Source organism: Chaetodon auriga, chromosome 5 (genome assembly GCF_051107435.1).
Source record: "Chaetodon auriga isolate fChaAug3 chromosome 5, fChaAug3.hap1, whole genome shotgun sequence".
NCBI classification, from domain to species: Eukaryota; Metazoa; Chordata; class Actinopteri; order Chaetodontiformes; family Chaetodontidae; genus Chaetodon; species Chaetodon auriga.
In genome coordinates this window covers 28,660,097-28,683,454 of record NC_135078.1, presented here as the reverse complement: position 1 = coordinate 28,683,454, position 23,358 = coordinate 28,660,097, and the positions used below count along the sequence as shown (strand labels likewise).

Below are 23,358 nucleotides of genomic sequence, written 5' to 3'. Positions count from 1 at the left end.
TCAAGCTCTAATTTTGACACAACAAGGATTGAGATGTATAATGTTGTCACTGTGAAGAAAATTAAAAATAAAAAGTTCGAAAAAAAAAACAAAACAGCTGAATATGAACATCATTTGGTTAACTGTCAATAATATAATGACACATTACATTTTAGAAGATGTTGACTCTGAATCGAACCAGAACTTTGACCAAGTCTGCAGATGAGTGAAGAGATCTCTTCATGTCAGCAGTGCAGTGATTTCAGACTCACAGTTAATGTGGTTTCATCTTTGTCTCTGTTGTTTTACAGCATCTGGAATCAGGATTGTGCTGCTGGGAAAAAGTGAGGACAAACAGACAAAACTTCGCAACTTCATCATCAGGAACCAAAAGTTTGGTTACCAGAAAACTTCACCAACCAAACAATGTGTGGCTGTGAGTGCAGAGTGGAGAGGAAATCAGCTGACAGTCGTGAAAAGTCCAAACATCTTCAGTCTGTCTGAGGAGGACATGAAAAGAGAGATGAAGAGCTGTATGACTCTTTGTCCTCCTGGACCAAATGTTCTTCTGCTGTTAGTGAAACCTTCTAAATTCACAGAGAAGAACAGACAAACACTGAAGTTCATCCTGAGTTTGTTTGATGGAGATGCTTTTAAACACTCAATGGTCATCCAGACACATAAGGGGAAGAAAACAGCTGTTAGTCAGCTCCTTGAAGACTGTGGAGGAAGACGCTTCAACATGGCTGAAGGTGACCACGAGCTGTTAATGGAGAAGATTGAGAAGATTGTTCATGAAAACAAAGGAAGCTTCCTCACCTTCACTGAAGAGACCATCAGACCAAAGTCTGAACACATCAGAGCAGCTTTAAACCTGGTTCTGTGTGGGAGGACAGGAGCAGGGAAGACTTCAGCCATCGAGGCCATTTTAGGTGGGACAGAGTTTCATTCAGTCTCCGACTCCTCAGAGTGTGTTAAACATCAGGGAGAGGTGTGTGGACGTCGGCTTTCCCTGGTGGAGCTGCCTGCCTTGTATGGAAGAGCTCAGGAGGCAGTGATGGAGGAATCATTGAGGTGTATCTCCCTCTGTGACCCTGAGGGCGTCCATGCCTTCGTCCTGGTCCTACCTGTGGGTCCCCTCACTGATGAAGACATGGGAGAGTTACAGATCATCCAGAACACATTCAGCTCTCGAGTCAATGACTTCACCAGGATTCTGTTGACTGTGGAGTCAGATCCTACAGCTCCAGCTGTGGTGGACATTATTAGAGGAGACAAGGACATTCAGGATCTCTGTCAGAGCTGTGGAGGAAGATATGATGTTCTCAACATGGAGGACAGGCAGCAGATCCCAGAGCTGCTGGAAGCTGTGGAAGAGATGAGAGCCTGCAAAGACAAACCATGCAGCTACACAACAGAAACATTTGCATCTGTCCAAATAGAAAAGATCATACAGCAAGAGAAAGACATCAGCAAACTACGAGCTGAACTGAAGGAAACAAAAGGCTTCATCAGCTGTAAGTATGGACGTGATGAATAGAAACAATCTTCTTCTGTGTCCTGAAGTAACTCCTGGTCTTTATATTTCACAGGTGATGATGGTGATCAGAGCCCACAGTGTCTCAGGATTGTGCTGATGGGGAAGACTGGCAGTGGAAAGAGCTCTTCAGGAAACACCATTCTAGGAGGAAAAGAGTTTAAAGCCAAATTAAGCCAACAATCCATCACCAAACATTGTCAGAAAGCACAGAGTGAAGTGGACGGTCGTCAGGTCGTTGTGGTCGACACTCCTGGTCTGTTTGATACAACTTTGTCCCATGAAGACGTTCAGGAGGAGATGGTGAAATGCATCAGTCTTCTGGCTCCAGGACCACACGTCTTCCTGTTGGTGTTACACATTGGCAGATTTACAAAAGAGGAGAAGGAGACACTGAAACTCATCAAGGAAGGTTTTGGGAAGAAAGCTGAAAAGTTCACCATCATTCTGTTAACTGGAGGAGATAAACTGGAGGATGATGGGACATCTGCTGAAGAATACATTGAAAAGGAATGTGATGATTCCTTTAAGCAGCTGATCGCTGACTGTGGAGGAAGATACCATGTGTTCAACAACGATGAAGAACACGACCGAACACAAGTGAGTGAGCTGATGACCAAGATTAACACCATGGTGGAGGAAAATGGAGGCAGCTGCTACACTGATGAGATGCTGCAAGAGGCCGAAGCAGCAATAAAGAAAGAGATGGAGAGAATCCTGAAGGAGAAGGAAGAAGAGATGAGGAGAGAGAGAGAGGAGCTTCAAAGAAAATATGAGGAAGAAATGGAAGAAATGAAAAGAAGAATGGACGAACAGAGAGCAAAAACTGAAGAGGAGAGAAAACAGAGAGAAAAACAACTTGAAGAAATGAAGGAAAAGATCAATAAAGAACGTGAAGAGAGAAAGAAAGAAGAGGAAATGAGAGAAGAAGAGAACAGGAAGAGAAAACAACAGGAAGACATTCAACGACAGGAGTGGAAACAAAAAGTTGAAACTTTGGAGGAAAAAATAAAATCACAATCAGAATCAAAGGAAAAGATTGACAGAGAGCTGGAGGAGAAGAAAGAAGAGATGAGAAAAGAACGAGAGAAGAAGGAGAAAGAACAAAAAGAATGGTGGGAGAGACGAAATGAAGAAGATGAAAAGAGACGAGAGGAAGAACGAAGAAGACTGAGAAAACTGCAAGAAGAGTACGAGAAAGAAAAAGAAAAAGAAGAAGAGAAAAGAAGAAAAGAAGACAGAATGAGAAGAGAACAAGAGGAAAAAGAGAGAGCACAAACAGAAGAGGAGAGAAAACAGAGAGAAAAACAACTTGAAGAAATGAAGGAAAAGATCGATAAAGAACGTAAAGAGAGAAAGAAAGAAGAGGAAATGAGAGAAGAAGAGAACAGGAAGAGAAAAGAAGAGGAAGAAATTCAACAACAGGAGTGGAAACAAAAAGTTGAAACTTTGGAGGAAAAAATAAAATCAGAATCAGAATCAAAGGAAAAGATTTACAGAGAACTGGAGGAGAAGAAAGAAGAGATGAGAAAAGAACGAGAAAAGAGGGAGAAAGAACAAAAAGAATGGTGGGAGAGACGATATGAAGAAGATGAAAAGAGACGAGAGGAAGAACGAAGAAGACTGAGAAAACTGCAAGAAGAGTACGAGAAAGAAAGAGAACAAGATGAAAAGAAAAGAAAAGAAGAGGACAGAATGAAAAGAGAACAAGAGGAAAAAGAGAAAAAAGAAACTGAAGAGGAGAGAAAACAGAGAGAAAAACAACTTGAAGAAATGAAAAAAAAGATCAATAAAGAACGTGAAGAGAGAAAGAAAGAAGAGGAAATGAGAGAAGAAGAGAACAGGAAGAGAAAAGAACAGGAAGAAATTGAACGAGAGGAGTGGAAACAAAAAGTTGAAACTTTGGAGGAAAAAATCAAATCAGAATCAGAATCAAAGGAAAAGATTGACAGAGAGCTGGAGGAGAAGAAAGAAGAGATGAGAAAAGAACGAGAGAAGAAGGAGAAAGAACAGAAAGAACGGTGGGAGAGACGAAATGAAGAAGATGAAAAGAGACGAGAGGAAGAACGAAGACTGAGAAAACTGCAAGAAGAGTACGAGAAAGAAAGAGAAAAAGATGAAAAGAAAAGAAAAGAAGAGGACAGAAAGAAAAGAGAACAAGAGGAAAAAGAGAAAAAAGAAATTGAAAAGGAGAGAAAACTGAGAGAAAAACAACTTGAAGAAATGAAGGAAAAGATCAATAAAGAACGTGAAGAGAGAAAGAAAGAAGAGGAAATGAGAGAAGAAGAGAACAGGAAGAGAAAAGAACAGGAAGAAATTCAACAACAGGAGTGGAAACAAAAAATTGAAAGTTTAGAGGAAAAAATCAAATCAGAATCAAAGGAAAAGATTGACAGAAAGCTGGAGGAGAAGAAAGAAGAGATGAGAAAAGAACGAGAGAAGAAGGAGAAAGAACAAAAAGAATGGTGGGAGAGACGAAAGGACCAAGATGAAAAGAGACGAGAGGAAGAACGAAGAAGACTGAGAAAACTGCAAGAAGAGTACGAGAAAGAAAGAGAAAAAGATGAAAAGAAAAGAAAAGAAGAGGACAGAAAGAGAAGAGAACAAGAGGAAAAAGAGAAAAAAGACATGGAGGACAAATATAAGAAAGAAACAGAGAATCTGCAGAAGACACATGAAGAAGAAGCCAGAAAGAAAGCTGAAGAGTTTAATGAGTTCAGAGAGAAACATGAGAAGGAATTTAAAGCTCAGAGAGAAAAACATGAGAAAGAAATGAAAGACAAAGACAAACAATATGACATCTTAAAGGCACTTAAAGCCCACAAAGAAGAAGAAATGAAGAGAAAACATCAAAGTGAAATATTTGCTCTAGTGCAATGTGTGACCAAAAAGAGAGAAAATCTGAAAAAAATCCAAAACTTAGTGATGAAACAGGAAGAAGAAATGAAGCAGATGAAAACTGAAGAGGAAAAGAAGAATCTGGAACAAAAACATGAAAAACAAAAGAATGACTTGATTCAGGAGCTTTTGACAGAAGTCGACACGTCACAGTGCAACATTTTATGAAGAGATTCGTTTGATGTAAATGTCACAGCTGATCTCAGACAAGCTGTTACTGACTGACTGTGTTTCAGATGAAGAGAAGTCAGGTTCTACCAGTTCTTCAGGGGCAGATTTGACTCATTCTGCTCCACAAACATGCAGCGTTTTTATGAACAGACAAAATATCTGGAAACGACTAATATTTGGAATATTTGGATGACAGTGGAAACGACTGCAAGAATTTCAGATAGTTTATGGAAAATCTGAGCTTCTGTTTTCTTAATTTCAGCTTTTGATCAGAACTGATTTTTGTTTTCCAATGAGGCGTGTTGACCTGATGGGGGCGCTATAGGAACACCAAAGGACACGAGTATCATCTGAAATCATCACGTCTGCTGACCAGAACAAACAAACTACCTGATAAGTCAGGTTCAGTCCCTGTTTCACACACACACACACACACACACACACACACACACACACACACTGTACCATATTTCAATCAACACCTCTGACAGTCACCAAAAACACAACCAGCATCATGAAGCTTTATGACAGCTGACTGTTCATGTGTTCCTAATAAAGTGGCCACTGAGCGTAATAATAAAAACAGTCTCTTTAGATTTTGGACTGTTGGTCTGAAGGAACGAGTGATTTTAAACTATTGTCTAACATTTAATAGACCAAACAATGGATGAGAAGATAATCTACAGATTAACTGATGATGAAACGTTTGATGATTTACTTTGTACCACCTTCATGAATTAAGTCTGACTTCTTCTTCCTCTTCTTCTTCTTCTTCCTCTTCCTCTTCTTCTTCTTCTTCTTCTTCTTCTTCTTCTTCGTTGTCTTCTTCTTCCTCTTCCTCTTCTTCCTCTTCTTCTTCTTCTTCTTCTTCTTCGTTGTCTTCTTCTTCCTCTTCTTCTTCTTCTTCTTCTTCTTCGTTGTCTTCTTCTTCCTCTTCCTCTTCTTCCTCTTCTTCTTCTTCTTCTTCTTCTTCTTCTTCTTCTTCTTCGTCTTCTTCTTCTTCCTCTTCCTCTTCTTCCTCTTCTTCTTCTTCTTCTTCTTCTTCTTCTTCTTCGTTGTCTTCCTCTTCCTCTTCTTCTTCCTCTTCGTCTTCTTCTTCTTCTTCTTCTTCTTCTTCTTCTTCCTCTTCTTCTTCTTCTTCTTCTTCTTCTGAGAGGAGTGAGTGAGAAGTGGTTGAATGCAGATCAGTGTGGTCTTTTCTATCTTTAACTTTACTTTTTTGTGTTGTCATTTTTTTGATGTATTGTTAGTCGCGTTTGTACTGAGTGTTTAGTGTCAGTTTTAGTTGCTTTTTGCGTGTTTTGTGTGTTGTTTGCCGGCCAGGCTTTGGCTGGCTGGTAGGCCATCCAGACGCCGTCATGGCTTCTGGTGGCTTCACTTCACTGTCACGGAGGCATGGCATCAGGGTGGGTGCCGGCTCTCCCTGCAGTGTGGAGGAGGTGGCACTGGCGGTGGGGGAGATGATCGGCCACAGTGCTGTGAAATCCGCTGCTCGGATGAACAGGGCTGTGGTTTTGTTTGTGGAGAAGGTGGAGCAGGTGAGACTGTTGGTGGAGAGGGGCTTCACTGTGAACGGTCTGTTTGAGCAGGTCCTGCCTTTGACTGAAGATTACACTGTCAAATGTACCTCCATTCATTAGTTCCATCGAAGCAGTGTTTGAACGTCAGGTGGAGGAAAGACAGGGGATCGGTGAGTACACTGAGGTGAGGAGTGACATGGACAGTGAAGCAGGTAAGAATAGTGAGAAATCAGCTGAGGTAACAGGTGAGGTTATGGGTGAAATGGGTGAGGCTGGTGGAGTGACAGGTGAGGTGGTGGTGAGTGAGATGGGTGAGGTAACAGGTCAACTGGGTGAGATTAGGGAGGTGGCAGGTGAACTGAGTGAGAATGGAGAGGCAGGAATAGTGACAGGTGTTATGTGTGAGGGGCGTCCAGCTGAGACTGCGACTGCAGCTGCAGACGACTGTGCATCTGGATGGTCTCCTGCTCCTGCGAAGCAGCGCAGTAAGCGCAAGAATGTCTCAAACATGGTGGCTGGATGCAAAACTGGTCGGCTGGAGATCAGACCAAGTGCTGCAGACAACAGTGACAGTGAAGAGAGTTTGTCTGATTGTAGTGAGATGTCTCACTCTCAGATGAGCACTAGTCAAGAACATAAATTGTACCCAGAAAAAATGTTTAAAGTGTTTTTTCAGCAAACCAAAGGTGTGAAAGGCCTTAATCTGGAGAAACATTTCCCCGATAAACTTAATTTTTACAACTCAGCCAGACATCTCATTAGAAACAGAGCAACATCAGAACTAACTGATCAAGAAATATTCCGCCTAAAGAAACAGATGATCAAAGTTAGAAAACAACTCAGTTTTTAATGATGATGAGGCTGTTGGTTTTATTTCTTTTATTTATTGGTTTTAAGGTTCTTGCTTTTAACCTCTCCCTCGCCATGGAATCTTTTAGAGTGGGGACGTTAAATGTGAATGGAGCCAGAGAGGAAAGGAAAAGGGCACTGGTGTTTGACACAGCAAGGAGGAAAAAGGTTGATGTACTATTTTTACAAGAAACGCACCGTGATGAGAGCAAGGAGGCAGACTGGATCAAGGAGTGGGGAGGACAGGTAGTCCTGAGCCATAACAGCACACTCAGCTGTGGAGTGGGCTTCCTGTTCTCCAGAGCTTTTAACCCAACATCCCTGGAGGTCGAGCAGGTGGTAAAGGGGAGGTGTCTTTTAGCCAAAGCACAGTGTGATAACCATACCCTGGTTTTTATTAACATTTATGCTCCAACAAACGGTGCGGAGAGGAAGAGCTTTCTAGAAAAAGTTAAAACTAGACTGGATTGCTGTGGCTCGGAGGATTTCTTATTCTTGGGTGGGGATTTTAACTGCACTGAGTATGAGTTTTCAGATCGCAATCATGCAGAGCCTCAGCTTCCCAACGTACTCTGAAGCAGCTGGTCTCTTCTCATGGCCTTGTGGATGTGGAGGAGGATGCATGCGGACTGCAAACAGTACACTTGGTCCCACCTGAGTGAGAACAGGGTATCCTTAGCCAGGCTTGATCGTTTTTATTGTTTTAAGCACCATTTTAATGTTTTTAAGGATTGTAAAATAATGCCAGCTGGTTTTACTGATCATTCTTTGGTTTTATGTCATGTTACCATAAAAAATATTTGACCAAAGAGTGCATACTGGCATTTTAATTCAGGTTTAACATTTGACAGAGGTTTTAGTGAGGCTTTAAGTTATTTTTGGAACACTTTTAAGCACAGGAAAGCTGATTTTACATGTCTTAGGCAGTGGTGGGATCATGGCAAAACACAGATAAAACTCTTGTGCCAGTAGCATACACTCAATGTCACACGTGACACCTGTAGATCTATAAACGACCTGGAGACTGAGATAGTGGAGTTAGAAACAAGTGCTTCCACAGGAAATCGAGAATATATTGAAATGCTCAAGTCCAAAAAAATGGCTCTAGCCAACCTGCTGGATAACAAGATACAGGGTGCGCTGGTCCGATCTCGGGTCCAGAACATCACAGAGATGGATGCTCCCTCTAGCTTCTTCTTTGGCCTAGAGAAAAAGCATGGACAGAGAAACGTAGTCCACTCTCTGCTGTCCGACACAGGGCAGGAACTGACTGAGCCTGGCCAGATAAGGAGGCGAGCTGTGGAGTTTTACTCATCTCTATACACCAGTGAGTACAATCACAACGATTCACTGTTTGAGGGTTTCTGTGGTGAGCTACCTCAGGTCTCTGCAGAGACTAACTCTCAGTTGAATCGTCCACTTCAGATGGAAGAGCTCCATGCTGCTCTGCAGAGCATGCAGGGACGGCGGGCTCCCGGCATCGACGGCCTGACTGTAGAATTTTATAAAGCCTTTTGGAGTATTTTGGCACCTGATATTTTAGATGTTTTTAATGAAAGTCTGGCCTCAGGCTCTCTGCCACTGTCCTGCCGCAGAGCTGTTGTTGCCCTTTTGCCAAAGAAGGGCAACCTGCAGGACATTAAGAACTGGCGCCCTGTGTCCCTTCTCGGTACAGACTACAAAATTCTGTCCAAGGCTTTGGCTAACAGGCTGAGGGAAGCTATGGAGCAGGTCATCCACCGAGATCAGACCTACTGTGTACCCGGCAGGTCCATGGTAGACAATGTCTACCTAATTCGGGATGTTTTGGAGGTGTCCAGCTCATTGGGTATAGATACTGGTCTCATTTCGATAGATCAGGAAAAGGCTTTTGACCGTGTTGAACACAGCTTCCTTTGGAAAATCATAGAGAAGTTTGGGTTCAGCACTGAGTTCATTGCCAGGATCCAGGTGTTGTACAGTGACATTGAGAGTTTGCTGAAGTTTAATGGCAGTCTGTGTGCACCTTTCAGGGTGCATCGGGGCATCCGACAGGTCTGCGCTCTGTCTGGGATGCTCTATGCACTCTCCCTAGAACCCGTCCTCTGCAAAATTCGCACAAGCATTGACGGTTTGGTTTTACCTGGTTTTAAAGAGAACATTGTTTTATCTGCTTATGCCGATGACGTTATTGTTCTTATTAAAAATCAGAGAGAGGTCGATGTTTTAGCGTTTTTAACTAATTTATTTAACACTCTGTCCGCAGCGAGGGTGAACTGGAGCAAGAGTGAAGCCCTTGCTGTCGGTAAATGGCGTGGCGGTCTCCCAGTTCTTCCTGAGAGTCTATCATGGAAAACAGATGGCCTGAAGTACCTAGGTGTCTTCCTTGGCAGTGAAACAATGACCAGGAGGAACTGGGAGAGCGTCACTGAAAAAGTGGAGGGTAAGCTTCGAAAATGGAAACAACTGCTTCCCTATATGTCCTACAGAGGTAGAACCCTGGTAATAAACAACCTTGTGGCCTCATTGCTCTGGCACCGGTTGGCCTGCATGGTTCCTCCATCAGGTCTTTTAGCCCAAATCCAAACAAAACTTGTCAATTTTTCTGGGATGGTCTGCATTGGGTGCCACAAGGGGTGTTGTTTTTACCTAAAGAGGAGGGGGGACAGGGCCTCATCCACTTGGCCAGCAGAACTGCTACTTTCAGGTGACAGTTCATCCAGCGGTATCTGACAGGACCAGCAGACCTGGTGTGGAGAGAGGTGGCCAGCTGCATATTCAGACGTGTGAGTAACCTGGGACTGGATGCTGCTCTGTTTTTGACTGATCCTAAATTTTTAAAATTAAGTGGTCTGCCTCTGTTTTATCAAGGTGTTTTTAAGTCATGGGCCCTTTTTAAATGCAATTCAGGGAAAAGCTCTAACTCTCTGTTCTGGTTACTAAAGGAACCACTGATTTATGGAGCCAGACTGGATGTCTGCAGCGGGGCCACGCCTGGGCTGCTGACGGCGCTGTGCCAAAGTAAGACCTTGACTCTTCAGCAGCTGGTGGACAGAGTGGGGCCGGCGCTGTCGGATGCCCGGGCGGTGGGCTCCCTGCTGAGCATCCAGTCTGCCAGGGTGGCTCAAAAGGTGCTGGAGCTTTGGAGGAACCAACTCACTGGGAGGGAAAGAGGCCTCCTTGTGGACTACAGCCAGGGGACTGAACCGGACCACGAGGATCCTTTTCCGGAGGTCCACATCAGCCCTCAGCTTGGAGGGCTGGATGGACCTCTCCTGAAAGGATGTAGAGAACTTTGCCTGAACACGGCCAACAAGAAGGCCCTCACACAGTTCTGGTGTGAAGGTCACAAACAAAAAAGGACTGTGTGGCAGAACACCCACTGCATGGACCACTGAACTGAAGGGAGATGGACTGGGCCCACAGTGGAAGACATTGTACAAACCTCCCCTCAGGAAAAGAACGGCCGACCTCCAGTGGAGAATTTTGCATGGTGCCATTGCCTCCAATGCTTTTATCTCTGTTATTAACCCTGCTGTGTCAAATCAGTGTCCCTTCTGTCTCCTTCGTGAGACAGTCTTTCATGTTTTTAGTGAGTGTAAGAGACTTGCAGTGCTCTTCACTCTTTTAACCAAAGTCTTTAATTTATTCAGTGAAACTTTTAGCATGAGAAGTTTTATCTATGGTGCAGGACACAAGAAAGCAAATCAAAAAAAGTGGCAGCTTTTAAACTTCATTTCTGGGGAAGCTAAACTGGCTATCCATGTAACCAGGAAGAACAAAGTGGAGGATAACCCAGGTCAAGAGGCAGCCGCAGCTTTCTGCTGTAGCAATGAGATGTCGGCTAAGACTAGAATTCAGTTTTTATAAAATGATAAAAGACTCACAGCTTTTTAAAAACATCTGGTGTTACAACAACATTCTCTGCACTGTAGTTGATGATCAACTGAAATTTGCACATTTTCTGGTTGGCTAAATGTTTCACTGTATTTTTTAATTTTGACTCTTGTATTTTAAGCGCTTTAAGCACATAAGCACTTTCCTGATGGGTAATGTGTAAACTACTTTGTTAGTGTAAATAAAGTGTTTTTGTAAAAATCAAAAATTTTCTTCTTCTTCTTGTGTTGTAGCTGGGTCGGTCTGTCAGTATCGAGCACTGAGACTTGCAGTGCAGCCTTTAGTTTCAGCTCGTTGTCGTGTAAATCAGCTTGAAGAAACCTGAAACCTGAGTTTAACCTGTCAGTCAACATGTCCTCACTCTGTCTGATGATGAGGTCTGAGGATGGAGGATTCCCATCCAGCCTGCGGAGTCTCCTGTGCTCACAGCTCGTCTGCATGCTGTCGCTCTCAGACTTCGGCTTTGGCGGACTGACACTCCTCCGGCTCCACCGACAGGCCCGAACCAGCCGGAGAATGTGGACAATGTTGTCTGTGCCTGACTGCAGGCGACCAGCACAGGCCGCAGCTGCAGGCCGGCATGCCGAAGCAAACCGGTGCTGCGACTTCGCCGCAGCGCCGTCGAAACACTGTGGTACAACTACTGCGTTCAGATTTTCACTGTGAGCCTTCGCCCCAAAGTGTTGAGCTGTGTTCTGGTATTAATACTCTGTAGTTTAAACACTGCACATCGCAGCTCTTCACATTTTAGGATTCAGGGTTTGGGCCTCGTGTATCTTCAGCGGTGGAAGAAGTACTCTGATCCTTTACTCAAGTACACGTATCAATACCACACTTTAAAATACTCCAGTACAAGTAAAAGTTCTGCCTTCAAAAGTCCAAGAAAAATGTGCTCAAATTCTGAAAAGTAATTATTGGTTCTATTAATCAGTTATTGTTTGAACATTACTGATGCATTAACATGTGTAAATGTACTCCCCCCCCCCCCCCCCCCCCCGCTGTGCGTCTGTGATTTATCAGCTTATTGTTTCTTTTGTCTGTTACCTGCATTCTTCAGGTGAGTGCTGTGTACACCTGAACAGCAGCAGGACTGCAGGTGTCGCCTGCTCTTACGCCCATATAAGGAAAACAGCACAAATACTCATTTACAGGTAAAACGCAGACTTTCAGTTCTGCACAAGCGAAAACTGAGTTGAAATTCAAAGAGCTGAAATATTCATCGTGAAGAGTGCGAGATGATTCTTTAGCTCACGTATGAGCAGTGTTTTGACCTGATTCATGGAGCCTAAAGGTGCTGCTCACGTCCTCGTTGGGCTTCGTCATTGAAGGATTTTGGTGTTCAGGATCTTTACTGCGTCTCATTTTATCAGCTTGTGGTTTGGAAATGTGTAAATGTTCAGCAGCACTTCAGCAAATCGTCCCTTCACGTCCCTCCGCAGCAGCAGCAGGTGTGTCGTTTGGTGGAATTTTGGCTGCAGTTAAGTCCATACAAGGACAGGTGGGAGGAAGTGCTGACAGCAGGGGGCGTGGCCACACCTGCAGAGGACCGCCCCCTGGAACCTGCAACTCTTCACTGATGTAAGTTAGAGGTTAAAAAAGGAAAACGTGTAAAAGGTAAAAAAAACACATTTTCCAACAATGACAGAGGAGCACAGGAGGTGATTAAAGGTTCAGACATGTCTGTGCAGGTTCAGGGTATGGACACAATAACAGGAACACCTGTGCAACAGCAAAACTTCAGAGGCACAAAGTTTCTGTTCAACCTGTGTTTGTTCGCTGGTCACATGAGAGAATCCTGATTCTACGGTGACGTCTTCTAACGCTGATGGTTCAGTTGATTTTCACGTCCAGCCAGTATTTTCTACGTACTTTTACACCTTTATGTTTCTAGGTACTTGTTACTTTTCATCCCCTTCCTGTCCAGTGAAAAGCTCGTATCTCCAGATGTGTTGATGTTGAATGTTTGTGCTGAACTGAAGGATGAAGAGTTCCTTCACGTCTTCTTCAGCTCAGTAAACTCTTTAAAAAGCCTCTTGGATCAGCTGAAAATCATCGTCACAGAGCTGAAAACAGCCTGTTTTTCTGAGATACGAGGTTCTCACAGGACGGCCGCGCTACAGCAGGAACATGAATGAACACATGAATGCAGCAGGAACATGAATGAACACATGAATGACCACATGAATACAGCAGGAACATGAATGAACACATGAATGAACACATGAATGCAGCAGGAACATGAATGACCACATGAATGCAGCAGGAACATGAATGACCACATGAATGCAGCAGGAACATGAATCCACAGACAGCAGAGAAACACACTGACAGGAACACTTCACTCACACCACAAGGTTACTTTCAGTGGAGTATTTTCACAGTGAGGTATGAGTACTTTTACCTCAGTGAAGGATCTGAATACTTCTTCCACTGCTGGTTCACACGTAGTAGATGGAAAGAGTTTCACCAAAGAAGGCTGGTGATTGATTCAGAGGATGGAGGAGGAGGAGGAGGAGGATGAAGGCCTGAACTGAGCTGTTGTTGAAGCGATGTGGACAGAAGAGACACGACAGTCCACCAGCTGCTCTGAACTCAGTCACATAGTAACTGCTCAAAGCTCGTGCTGGCAGTGAGGCCGACAGCTGAGGATGAGGAGGACTCTGACAGCTGCAGGTTTCAAACAGCCTCAGATTAGAGCCGACCGACATCCAGTCAGAGCTTCTGCACTTCTTAAACCTTTCTTTTACCTTCATCAGCAGTGAGTCTACAGGAAGTGGAAAACAGGTGTCCTCAGCAGAGGAGAGCACAGGGCAGAGCAGACGCCGCGACGAGTCCACGCTGCTGCTGGAAACTCGCGTCGTCGGTCCTGATTTGCAGGATTTACTTGCAGCTTAGAGCCAAAACTAAAGCACAAGCTTCACAGAGGAGTTCCTGTTTTCAAGCTTTAGAGAAGACGAAGACTCAGACAGACTTCAGTGAAAGAATAAACCGTACGTCTGTCCGTCCACTCACCGGCAGGACAAACACTCGTCGTGAACAAGAAAGTCTGATTTCAGACGCTCACATGACACTTTTATCAGGCGACAAACATACGATGTGGAACTTTCTATGGAGCAGAAACTTTCCATTCAGCATCCTGACACTCAAATGGCACAAAGGAAACGCCTGCTGGGTTCAACCGTGTTTGACACTGAATCAAATGTCGTCTGTTCTGCAGCTCAAATGTTTTGAACAAACAAATGTGGCCACACTAACTGGGTGAGCAGATCAGAGAGTAAGGGACAAAGACTCCTGTTGGCCTTGTTTGGGAGGCTGAAGGTAATTACAGCGTGGCTGCTTCCAGCCGGCCGCATGCCATTCTTCGAAATCCTGAAATGAGCAGCAGGATGGCGGCTGACACTCCAGCGTAGTTTCAGCACTTCATCCTCTCAGTTTGTGCTTCAGTATTCATGAATGAACAGTGGACGAATGTAACCAAGTACATTTACTCAAGTGCAGTACAATTTTGAGGTATTTGTATTTGGGAATGTTGTATTTTTTTTTACTGCATTTAGTTGTCTACTTTATTTGCTTTACACATGAAGATTTTACATATGAAACAGACTTAGCAGACAGTGCTGAGGGCAAACTTCACCCAGGTGCCTCAGCCGTCAGCCTCTTGTGGCCAGAACGAGTACTACAACAACACAAAATCTCACCTGTTACCACAGGTGAAAAAAACTAAGAACAGCTTTTTTTTTTTGACTCATTTCACTGATGGATGACTCAAAGAAACAGTCAAACACTGATAGGCCGGTACACTCAGTGGCCACTTTATTAGGAACACATGAACAGTCAGCTGTCATAAAGCTTCATGATGCTGGTTGTGTTTTTGGTGACTCTGTCAGAGGTGTTGATTGAAATATGTGTTTTTAGGGAGGACAAACATGAGAAACACCTCTCAGTGTGATGGAACACCACAGTAATAAACAAATCATTGAATTTACACATTTCTGACGACGTGAGCAAACACTGAACGTTATCAGCTTCATGAACACACTTTAGACTGAACAGGTGTACCTAATAAAGTGGCCACTGAGTGCACAGTACAGTTTGTGTGTGTGTGTGTGTGTGTGTGTGTGTGTGTGTGTGTGTGTGTGTGTGTGTGTGTGAGCACACTGGCAACATTTAAATGTGACCTTAATCTGAAAATGATTTTTCAGGTTTGAAATCAAAGAATCTGTTTGTTCGTTAAAAATGACCTGAATTCACACATTGTTCCTCTTCCTCCAACCATCTCCCATCTTCATCCAATGAAAGCCAGTTCGACCTTCATCATCCTCTTGAAACCTCCCTCCTCCAGCAGCCCTGTCCGGCCTGACGGGCCAATCACAGCCCTCCAGCAGCTGGAATTCCTGAACTGGGACAAACCCTGAGGGGCTTTCTTCGGAGGAACAGGTTTTCATCCCGCGGGCCCCTTCCTTCTTGACAGATGCTTGCTCTGGCCAACCAGGGCGCGAGCTGAGTCATCCTGAGGAATCCTACTCACCTGAGCCAATGAGAGCTCCGGCTGAGAGAACCTTACCTTTTTTGGACAAAGCCAGAGGTCCCGCCAGTGTAAATAAAACCGGCGGGGTTCGGCTGCTGATGCTGCATTCACGGCGAACAGCTGGGGCACAAGAACACCTGAAGGACTTCATCCACAGACACACCCGAGACTCACCTGCACAGGTAAGAGCCAGCGCTGAGTGCCTGGTGCGCTCTGAGTGGTGTTACCTGAAGAATCTCTCAGAAGTTCACTGCCGCGCTCCCGTTTGATTCCTGATTTAATGCGCAACACCGAATCATCTCAGGTGTGTGACGGACAGGTGAGAGACACGTTTGAGCCGTGTTAGACGTTTAAAACGGCGGACCCGTTTCCAGCCCTTCAAAATAAGAGCAAGCGTCCAGCGCGACGCCCTGAACACAAACAATATTCAATGAAGTTGTTTTTGTTTTTGGTTGTGTTTAAGCAAAGCTTGAACTTTCTGACAGCAGCTGAAGTTCCTTCATGTCAAACGCTTCTCTCAGATCTCTGCACTCAAACAGCGCAGAGCTGCTGAAGAGCTGCTGGTCTGAACAGATCCGCAGCAAAGAGGACGTCAGTCCTCACTGCAGAGCCGCACTTTAAAATCCACATTTGAGTGAAAGAAATGAGTTCAGCAGCAGCAGCAGCAGCAGGAGGATCCTGATGTGAAGAACATCAGCCGAGGTTTCACTGTCAGGGAAGAGGAGGGGTGATGAAGCTGAAGCAGGTTTTCATTTGTCAAGAAAACTTTATCAAAGGTTCGATCCAGTAAAAAGCCTCCAGTCTGGTCCCTTGTTTGTGCTTTAAGGTACCGTCAGACAAAGCTGCCTCAGAGCATCACACTCAGAGCCAAATCATGCAGACACCGGACAGCCGGTCTCTGACAGACCGGATTCTGCAGTTCATCCGACTGTCACGAGGAAAAACATCAGAGTTTGAACAGGATTGTCTGAGCAGGTTTCAAATGTCCTGCAGCCACAAAAGCTGCAACGTGACGTTCAGCAGGTTGGACGACTTAAAGCCGACACACCTGAGGGGCTGCTGTCACAAACTGAGGGACCCCGAGGGGACAAGAAACCAGTAGAGCCTGTGGGGGGGGGGGGGGCATGAGGAGAAACTGGAAGATGCAGATTCATCCGCACTTCGATCAACACGCGGTGAGTGTGACGGTGACAGACAGGTAACCATCTAAACGTTTCCTTTCAGACATGGACGATGACGTCGCTGCCCTCGTTGTTGATAACGGCTCCGGTATGTGCAAGGCCGGGTTCGCCGGAGACGACGCCCCCCGCGCCGTCTTCCCATCCATCGTGGGTCGCCCCAGACACCAGGTACTGATCCCAGCGTGAACATCACCTGCCCGCCATCCCGTAAAATCCAAGAGTAACTGGTGACGGTAGAGGTGTGTCTGTGTGCGTGCAGGGTGTGATGGTGGGGATGGGACAGAAGGACAGCTACGTGGGGGACGAGGCCCAGAGCAAGAGAGGCATCCTGACCCTGAAGTACCCCATCGAGCACGGCATCGTCACCAACTGGGACGACATGGAGAAGGTGAGGCCGTTTACGTCATGTTTACCTGAGCTGACTCACCTGCTCGAACAGCTGACCGCTGGGTCAGAGGTCCTGCTGTGGTGGTTTGGACTTTCTGTGCTGCTGTTTTAAACCACAGACGCTGCACAGAAAATGATGTGAGCCGAAAAAAATAACTTCTTTTAAATGTCCAACGTCCTTTTTCAGTTTGCAGTCTCAAACTTTCAGCAACAGATGATGAAGAATGACGTTTTCCTGCATGTTGGCGCCGTTACAGGTTTAAAAAGACTGCCTGAAAGTTCACGTTCATGCACGTTATGATTTAAATTTTGAGGCGTCTTTGGATGAAAAGCTGCATCAAAACTTTTTCCCGCCTCATGATGAATGTGAATCTAGAAACATGCAGCAGTAAATGACTCTGAATGGCCTTTTTCAGCATAATGAATCATTCCTGGTGCTTTAATGCGTCAGTGTGGAGCTAATTCTGACCTGCTGACCTTCATCCATAGTGATCCATCGTAATCCAGTGTTTGTGTTAATAAAGGAGCTGTCAGACACACGCAGCAGAGTAAAAGTATAACGTACCCAAAAGTAAATGTACTTCATTATTTTCCACCACTGGGGAAAAAAAGAGGAAATTCAGGAAAATACAGGAGGTGATCTGAACTGGCCCGTCTCTCCTGCCCCGCAGATCTGGCATCACACCTTCTACAACGAGCTCCGCGTCGCTCCTGAGGAGCATCCGGTGCTGCTGACCGAGGCTCCCCTCAACCCCAAAGCCAACAGGGAGAAGATGACACAGGTGTGTGCTTAGTGCTGATTTCTGTTCAGAGATCTAACTTGTAATACAGCTGCTGTGGAAAGAGGAGATGGAAGCTGGTTTTGGTTTGGTCACCTGCTGTCTTCCTTTGGTCCAGATCATGTTCGAGACCTTCAACTCTCCGGCCATGTACGTGGCCATCCAGGCCGTCCTGTCGCTGTACGCCTCCGGTCGCACCACAGGTGAGCTCAAACAACCGCGCACACGTCAGGAAACACTCACTGTGTCTGGGGATGGGGAAAATAACGGATCTTAGGACGTTGGGTTTTGTTGTTCATCGTTTTGGAGCAGCACCTAGTGGCCACAAGAGGAACTGCAGCTGAACGTTTTTCAGTGACGCTCATCAGACATTTCTGTTGGAGTTTGATGGTTTTTGTCTCGCAGGTATTGTGATGGACTCCGGTGACGGTGTCAGCCACACCGTGCCCATCTACGAGGGCTACGCTCTACCTCACGCCATCCTCCGTCTGGACCTGGCTGGCAGAGATCTGACTGACTATCTGATGAAGATCCTCACAGAGAGAGGCTACAGCTTCACCACCACAGGTACGGCACATGTCCCTGACTCTCACTTCCTTAAACAGGTGGCATTTACAATCTGGAGCAGAACATCAGAGGAGACGCCTTCTTTTCTACTCTCTGAAGGTTTGTAACCTCCATTTTCTAACGCAAAAACTTGAACTGTTGACCTCCAGCCGAGCGTGAGATTGTGCGCGACATGAAGGAGAAGCTCTGCTACGTGGCTCTGGACTTCGAGCAGGAGATGCAGACGGCCGCGACCTCTTCCTCTCTGGAGAGGAGCTACGAGCTTCCTGACGGACAGGTCATCACCATCGGCAACGAGAGGTTCCGCTGCCCCGAGACGCTCTTCCAGCCCTCGTTCATCGGTGGGTAACGAGCGCTAACGCACCGTGTCGCCAATGAAAATGCAATGAAAGTTAAGCTGAACGCTAAACGTGTGCTCAGGAATGGAGTCTGCTGGCGTCCACGAGACGACCTACAACAGCATCATGAAGTGCGACGTGGACATCCGTAAAGACCTGTACGCCAACACCGTGCTGTCCGGAGGCACCACCATGTACCCCGGCATCGCTGACCGCATACAGAAGGAGATCACCGCCCTGGCACCACCCACCATGAAAATCAAGGTACACTTTTATTTATTTATTTATGTTTATGCACATCAGTGAAATCCGCCGTTTTTCATGGAAGCCTTGATAAAACCTGTTTGTCTGACTTGGTCTTGGTGGACGCTCGGTGGTTCACAGGGAGTCTGGAAACATGCAGGCATCACCTGTAGCTTCTGTTCAAGTAGATCAGTGAAATCAGCTGATTCACAACCTGAAAACAGGCTGCAAAACAACTTTTCTTTGCCTAAAATGGTCAAAACTGCAGTTTCAAGCCCAGATATGTTGATTACTAATAGAACTGCTGAGGCTGCAGTTTCGGGCTCTTCAACCTTCACAGTAAAAGAGAACCAATTTTTCTGAATGAAACTGGTCAAATCTTAAACTGTCAACGTTTCAAATCCACAAATATTTGATTGTATATTTCGGCTTTTCTTCATTTTGAGCTCACGTTTTCTCTCCTCGTCTCCAGATCATCGCTCCCCCAGAGAGGAAGTACTCCGTCTGGATCGGCGGCTCCATCCTGGGCTCCCTGTCCACCTTCCAGCAGATGTGGATCAGCAAGCAGGAGTACGACGAGTCCGGCCCCTCCATCGTCCACCGCAAGTGCTTCTAGAGCGCTCTTTCCGCCCTCTGCCCCAGCGGGAAGTCGACCCGCCGTTCCATCCAGCGAGAACTGTCTCCGGTTTATCTTACGAACAAAAGACAAGATCCAGCACACGAGACGAATCGAGCGACTGTTCACGTTTTACGGTCTCGGCAGCTTAATGAGCCTCCGCCACCGAACACCTGTGAACATGTCGCCGTCACTGCGCTCGCAGGTTTGGCTCCTGCAGGTGGTAGAAGGTGGTCAGAGGAAACAGTATTATCACCAAACCTCTTCTGCCGTGTCTTCTACCTCTTTGACAGTCTCATGCAGTAGTTTGGACATCACTGTTGGGCTTTTGTCCTCGTCCGTTGTCCTGTCCAGAGTCCAGTTGTATCAGTTCTCTCCACATGTGTTTACTCATCAATAAAGTGCCAACATCTAACAGCTGCTCTGTCGTCATTTGCCGCTCGAGCTTCACCTTTAAAACGCCTTCTGAGTTTCTTCTGTTCAGTCAAATTCTCCTCAAAGAACTGAACAAAGTTCTGTTATTGCTTATCAAATATTTACTTTAAGTATGTCTCAGTGAAAACTGATTCAATGACCATCAACTAGTATTTTGACTGGATTAGTTTAACCTGATTGGTTCCCTTAAATAAAAGCAGGAAATGGCCTTTTTTTTTTTTTTTTTTTTTTTTTAGACTTTCACAATAAGAAGAAAAAAAAACAAAGGATTAAGACATTTGAGTAGTTTGTGGTTTGTTGTGGCACCAAGACGCCAGTTATGAATCATTTTCCATCCATCGTCCTCAAACAGGAAGTGAAGCTCCAGAAATGAACTCTGACCTTTGGTCTACGATCTCCACCTGAAGACTGAAGAGGAAACATGGCACACGCCGGAAAACGCTGCTTGTTGGTTGACTTCTGTGCTGTGGCTGAACACCAGGCTTAGAATCAGGATGTAACATAACAACGAAGGTCAGGATCTGAGGCATCGCTGTGGATTAAAGCAGTTCAGTGAGCTCAGGCGAACACTGACAGGGACACTTCACGGCTACATGACAGCTTTTAACTCAAGTACATTTTGCAGATTGCAGAGTATTTTCGGTGTGGTATTAGTACTTTTACTTTAACGATAAGTGATAAATACAGTTTATATGCGTATAGATGGTGAAACTTTAGACTTAAAACATTTAAATATAGATATTCATGTACAGAAATATATAATAATTCATGTTTTTCAGGAAGGCCTAAATACACCATTAGAGAAAACATGAAAAGCCGTCACAGCTGGATTTCAACCCTTCAAACACAGAACGAGGTGTTTCTGCTCTTTTGGAGAGAAATCAGCCTCCAGGACACTTTTCCAACCTTTTCCTTCTCTCGTCCAGGTGCCTCCGTCAGCAGCCTTCAGGTGTTTGAACTCTGACCTCGATGACGGAGCTTCATGTCTCATTGGACAGTGATTAAAGTGTGCGGACTGTGCCTTGAATGGTCAGGAGTGATCACGTGATTCCTAAACGAATTACACATCAGTGTCAGGACAGAGAGGAGGTGAAGGAGCAGGATGACGGTGAGTTTTTCCGTTTTCAGACAGACTGCTCAGAGCCCTCACAGAGTTTTCATCACTCTTAGTACTTTTACTCGGGCTAGTACTGCAGTAACTGTAGTACTGCGATGCAGCGGCTGATGGTCCTTGTAGTAAAAGTGGAGGCACAGAAATGTTTTGACTTCCTGCACAGTCTGTTCACCTGCTTTAACTCCATCTTTGACTCTTTTTTTTTTTTTTTTTGTCTGCGCCGTCAGACCAAAGTCCACTTCCGGTTCGCGTCGAGGATCAAACCGACGGAAAAAAGCTGCTATGACCTTTATTCTGGCAGAAACTCAGAAAAAAAAAACACCGTGAGAGTCTCGCGAAGACGCACCTTTGCGGTCACGCGCAGGTGTCGGTCCCCAGAGTCTGAACTTATTTAGGAAAAAAGGCTTTTAAATGTGCTGCTTCCGATTCGTGGAACAGCGTCCAGGAGGATCTGGAGCTGCCTGAACTGGTCACCTTTGGAGAATTTAGATCAGTTTTTTAAAAATGGTGAAAACAGCAGTCTTGGCCGTTGTGTCTGTTTTTAGTGGCTCCTTCATTATTTAAACACTTGTCCCATTTCAGGCACCGTATCAGTTGTTCTGCTGTGTGCTTTATTGATGTGTTGTTGTTTGTTTGTTTGTTTGTTTTGTGAATTGTGCTGCTGTCGTCACTCAGTCCATGCTGCCTTCTTGGCCAGGTCACTCTTGTAAAAAAGATTTTAATCTCAGTGAGGTTTTTACCTGCTTAAATAAAGGACATATATAACGTTCGTTTCTGTGTCTGCGCGTGACTGTTTGATGCAGGTAGAAGCAGCTCGAGGCGCACAGACAGAGGCTGCACGCGCGCAGCGAAGGATGAAGAGCTCAGGCCTTCATGTTAGAGCTCCACCTGCTGGACAAAAACACCGTCTACACACCAGAGCTGCACTGGATCCCAGTGGATCCCTCCTAAAATAAACCTCCGTCAGCTGACGTGTTGATTGGAGGATACAGGGGTGGACACAATAACAGGAACACTTGCAGCGTGCAGCATGTTTGAGCTTCATGTTGTTCTGCTGTCAGAGGTGTGTCGGTCAGTGCTGGGGAGGAGCGACTGACCTCTGCTGAAGGCCTTCCTGTGTTCAGACTGTTTAACCTTCACCAAAGGAGGACTGACTGCAGGACTGCTGCAGTTTCAGCTCCACCTGCCCAACAAACTGCCGACTGAGATCACATTATGTGTGTATATAAACAAGTTGAACTCATTTTTGCATAACTTGAACACGTATTTGCTTTCACCTGTTTGGAGCGCTGTCATTGAGAAGCTGCAGTCGTGGTCCAGTGAGTCAGACGTGACAAACAGACTGTACAGACTGACGATTCTCCGTCATTCACCTTCACAGCGCGCTCACAGGCTGAATCTCACCTCAAACAGTCACACAAGCAACCTGACAAAGACGGCAGAGAATCATCTTTAATCACGTTTGGCACAAAGCACAGAACAGGACAGAGAAGACGGCTGTGACGTCAAAGTTCACTCGTGAACAGCCTGGTTAGAAAACGCTGCAGTGCAGGTGAAAGAGTCTGATTCTGAGATACTTTCTTTGCTTTTCCATTGGTGAGCCAGTATTCCTCTGCCTGCTTCACGTCGGCTGTTTCTTGTAACCCTTCTCCATGTCCGTTCTCCTGTTTGCTCTCGTCTGGTTTGACCTTCTTTGGCTTCTTCTTTTGCTCTTTTCTCGTCTCTGCAGTGCAGCAGTCCGACCTTTTCCTCCTGTGTGCTGTCAGTCCTGATTACCTGCTTTGAAAACGTGCTTTCATTTGTTGTAGTCTGTAGTGTTGGTCTAAAAACAAAAGGCAAATACAATAGCAGAGCATCATGCTGCACATAATGAACACCTGAGCGTCTCAGTAAGCCGCATGCATACAGTGTTGGTTGAGCAGATTCAGGCGTGCTCTGATGTTCCACCACTGCACAACCAATGAAAGGTTATGCTCATACAAAGTGTAACAAACAATAAAATCCATGAAGACAAATCATTCTCAACAGACATCGTGTTTCTTAAACCAGCTGCAGGATGATCAGATAATCGATAATCAGCTTCATTATTTGCTGCCATTCGCTCGACCACACGTAACATTAAAAGGCTGCTTCTGTGTTAAAGCATCACTCACAATAATCCAGTCAATAAAAACATAATCATGATGAAAAACACTCTGAGAGACGAGTACTTTCACCACATTTTGGGAGATAACTGGTGGCATGGTGGCAACACTGTCGCCTCACAGCAAGAAGGTCCCGGGTTCGATTCTCGCTGCGGGCACCGGGTGTGTCCTCCACCAGGCCTTCGGTGCCTGCTGC

The 23,358-nt window shown here is 45.4% G+C and overlaps 2 protein-coding genes across 2 annotated transcripts; both read left to right on the top strand.

The window, feature by feature from the left end:
• The first annotated feature begins 230 nt into the window (after positions 1–230).
• Positions 231–4,615, top strand: LOC143321389 (uncharacterized). The gene is made up of 3 exons (XM_076731696.1): positions 231–1,496; positions 1,572–3,409; positions 3,482–4,615. The coding sequence occupies exons 1-3, from the start codon at positions 257–259 to the stop codon at positions 4,580–4,582; spliced, it is 4,179 nt and encodes a 1,392-aa protein (XP_076587811.1). The 5' UTR covers positions 231–256; the 3' UTR covers positions 4,583–4,615.
• Positions 4,616–15,490: 10,875 nt separating this feature from the next.
• Positions 15,491–19,470, top strand: LOC143320568 (actin, non-muscle 6.2). The gene is made up of 9 exons (XM_076730347.1): positions 15,491–15,540; positions 16,583–16,707; positions 16,799–16,927; positions 17,598–17,708; positions 17,824–17,908; positions 18,111–18,272; positions 18,422–18,613; positions 18,693–18,874; positions 19,326–19,470. Exons 2-9 carry the CDS (start codon positions 16,585–16,587, stop codon positions 19,467–19,469), a joined length of 1,128 nt encoding a protein of 375 aa, XP_076586462.1. The 5' UTR covers positions 15,491–15,540; positions 16,583–16,584; the 3' UTR covers position 19,470.
• Positions 19,471–23,358: the final 3,888 nt, after the last annotated feature.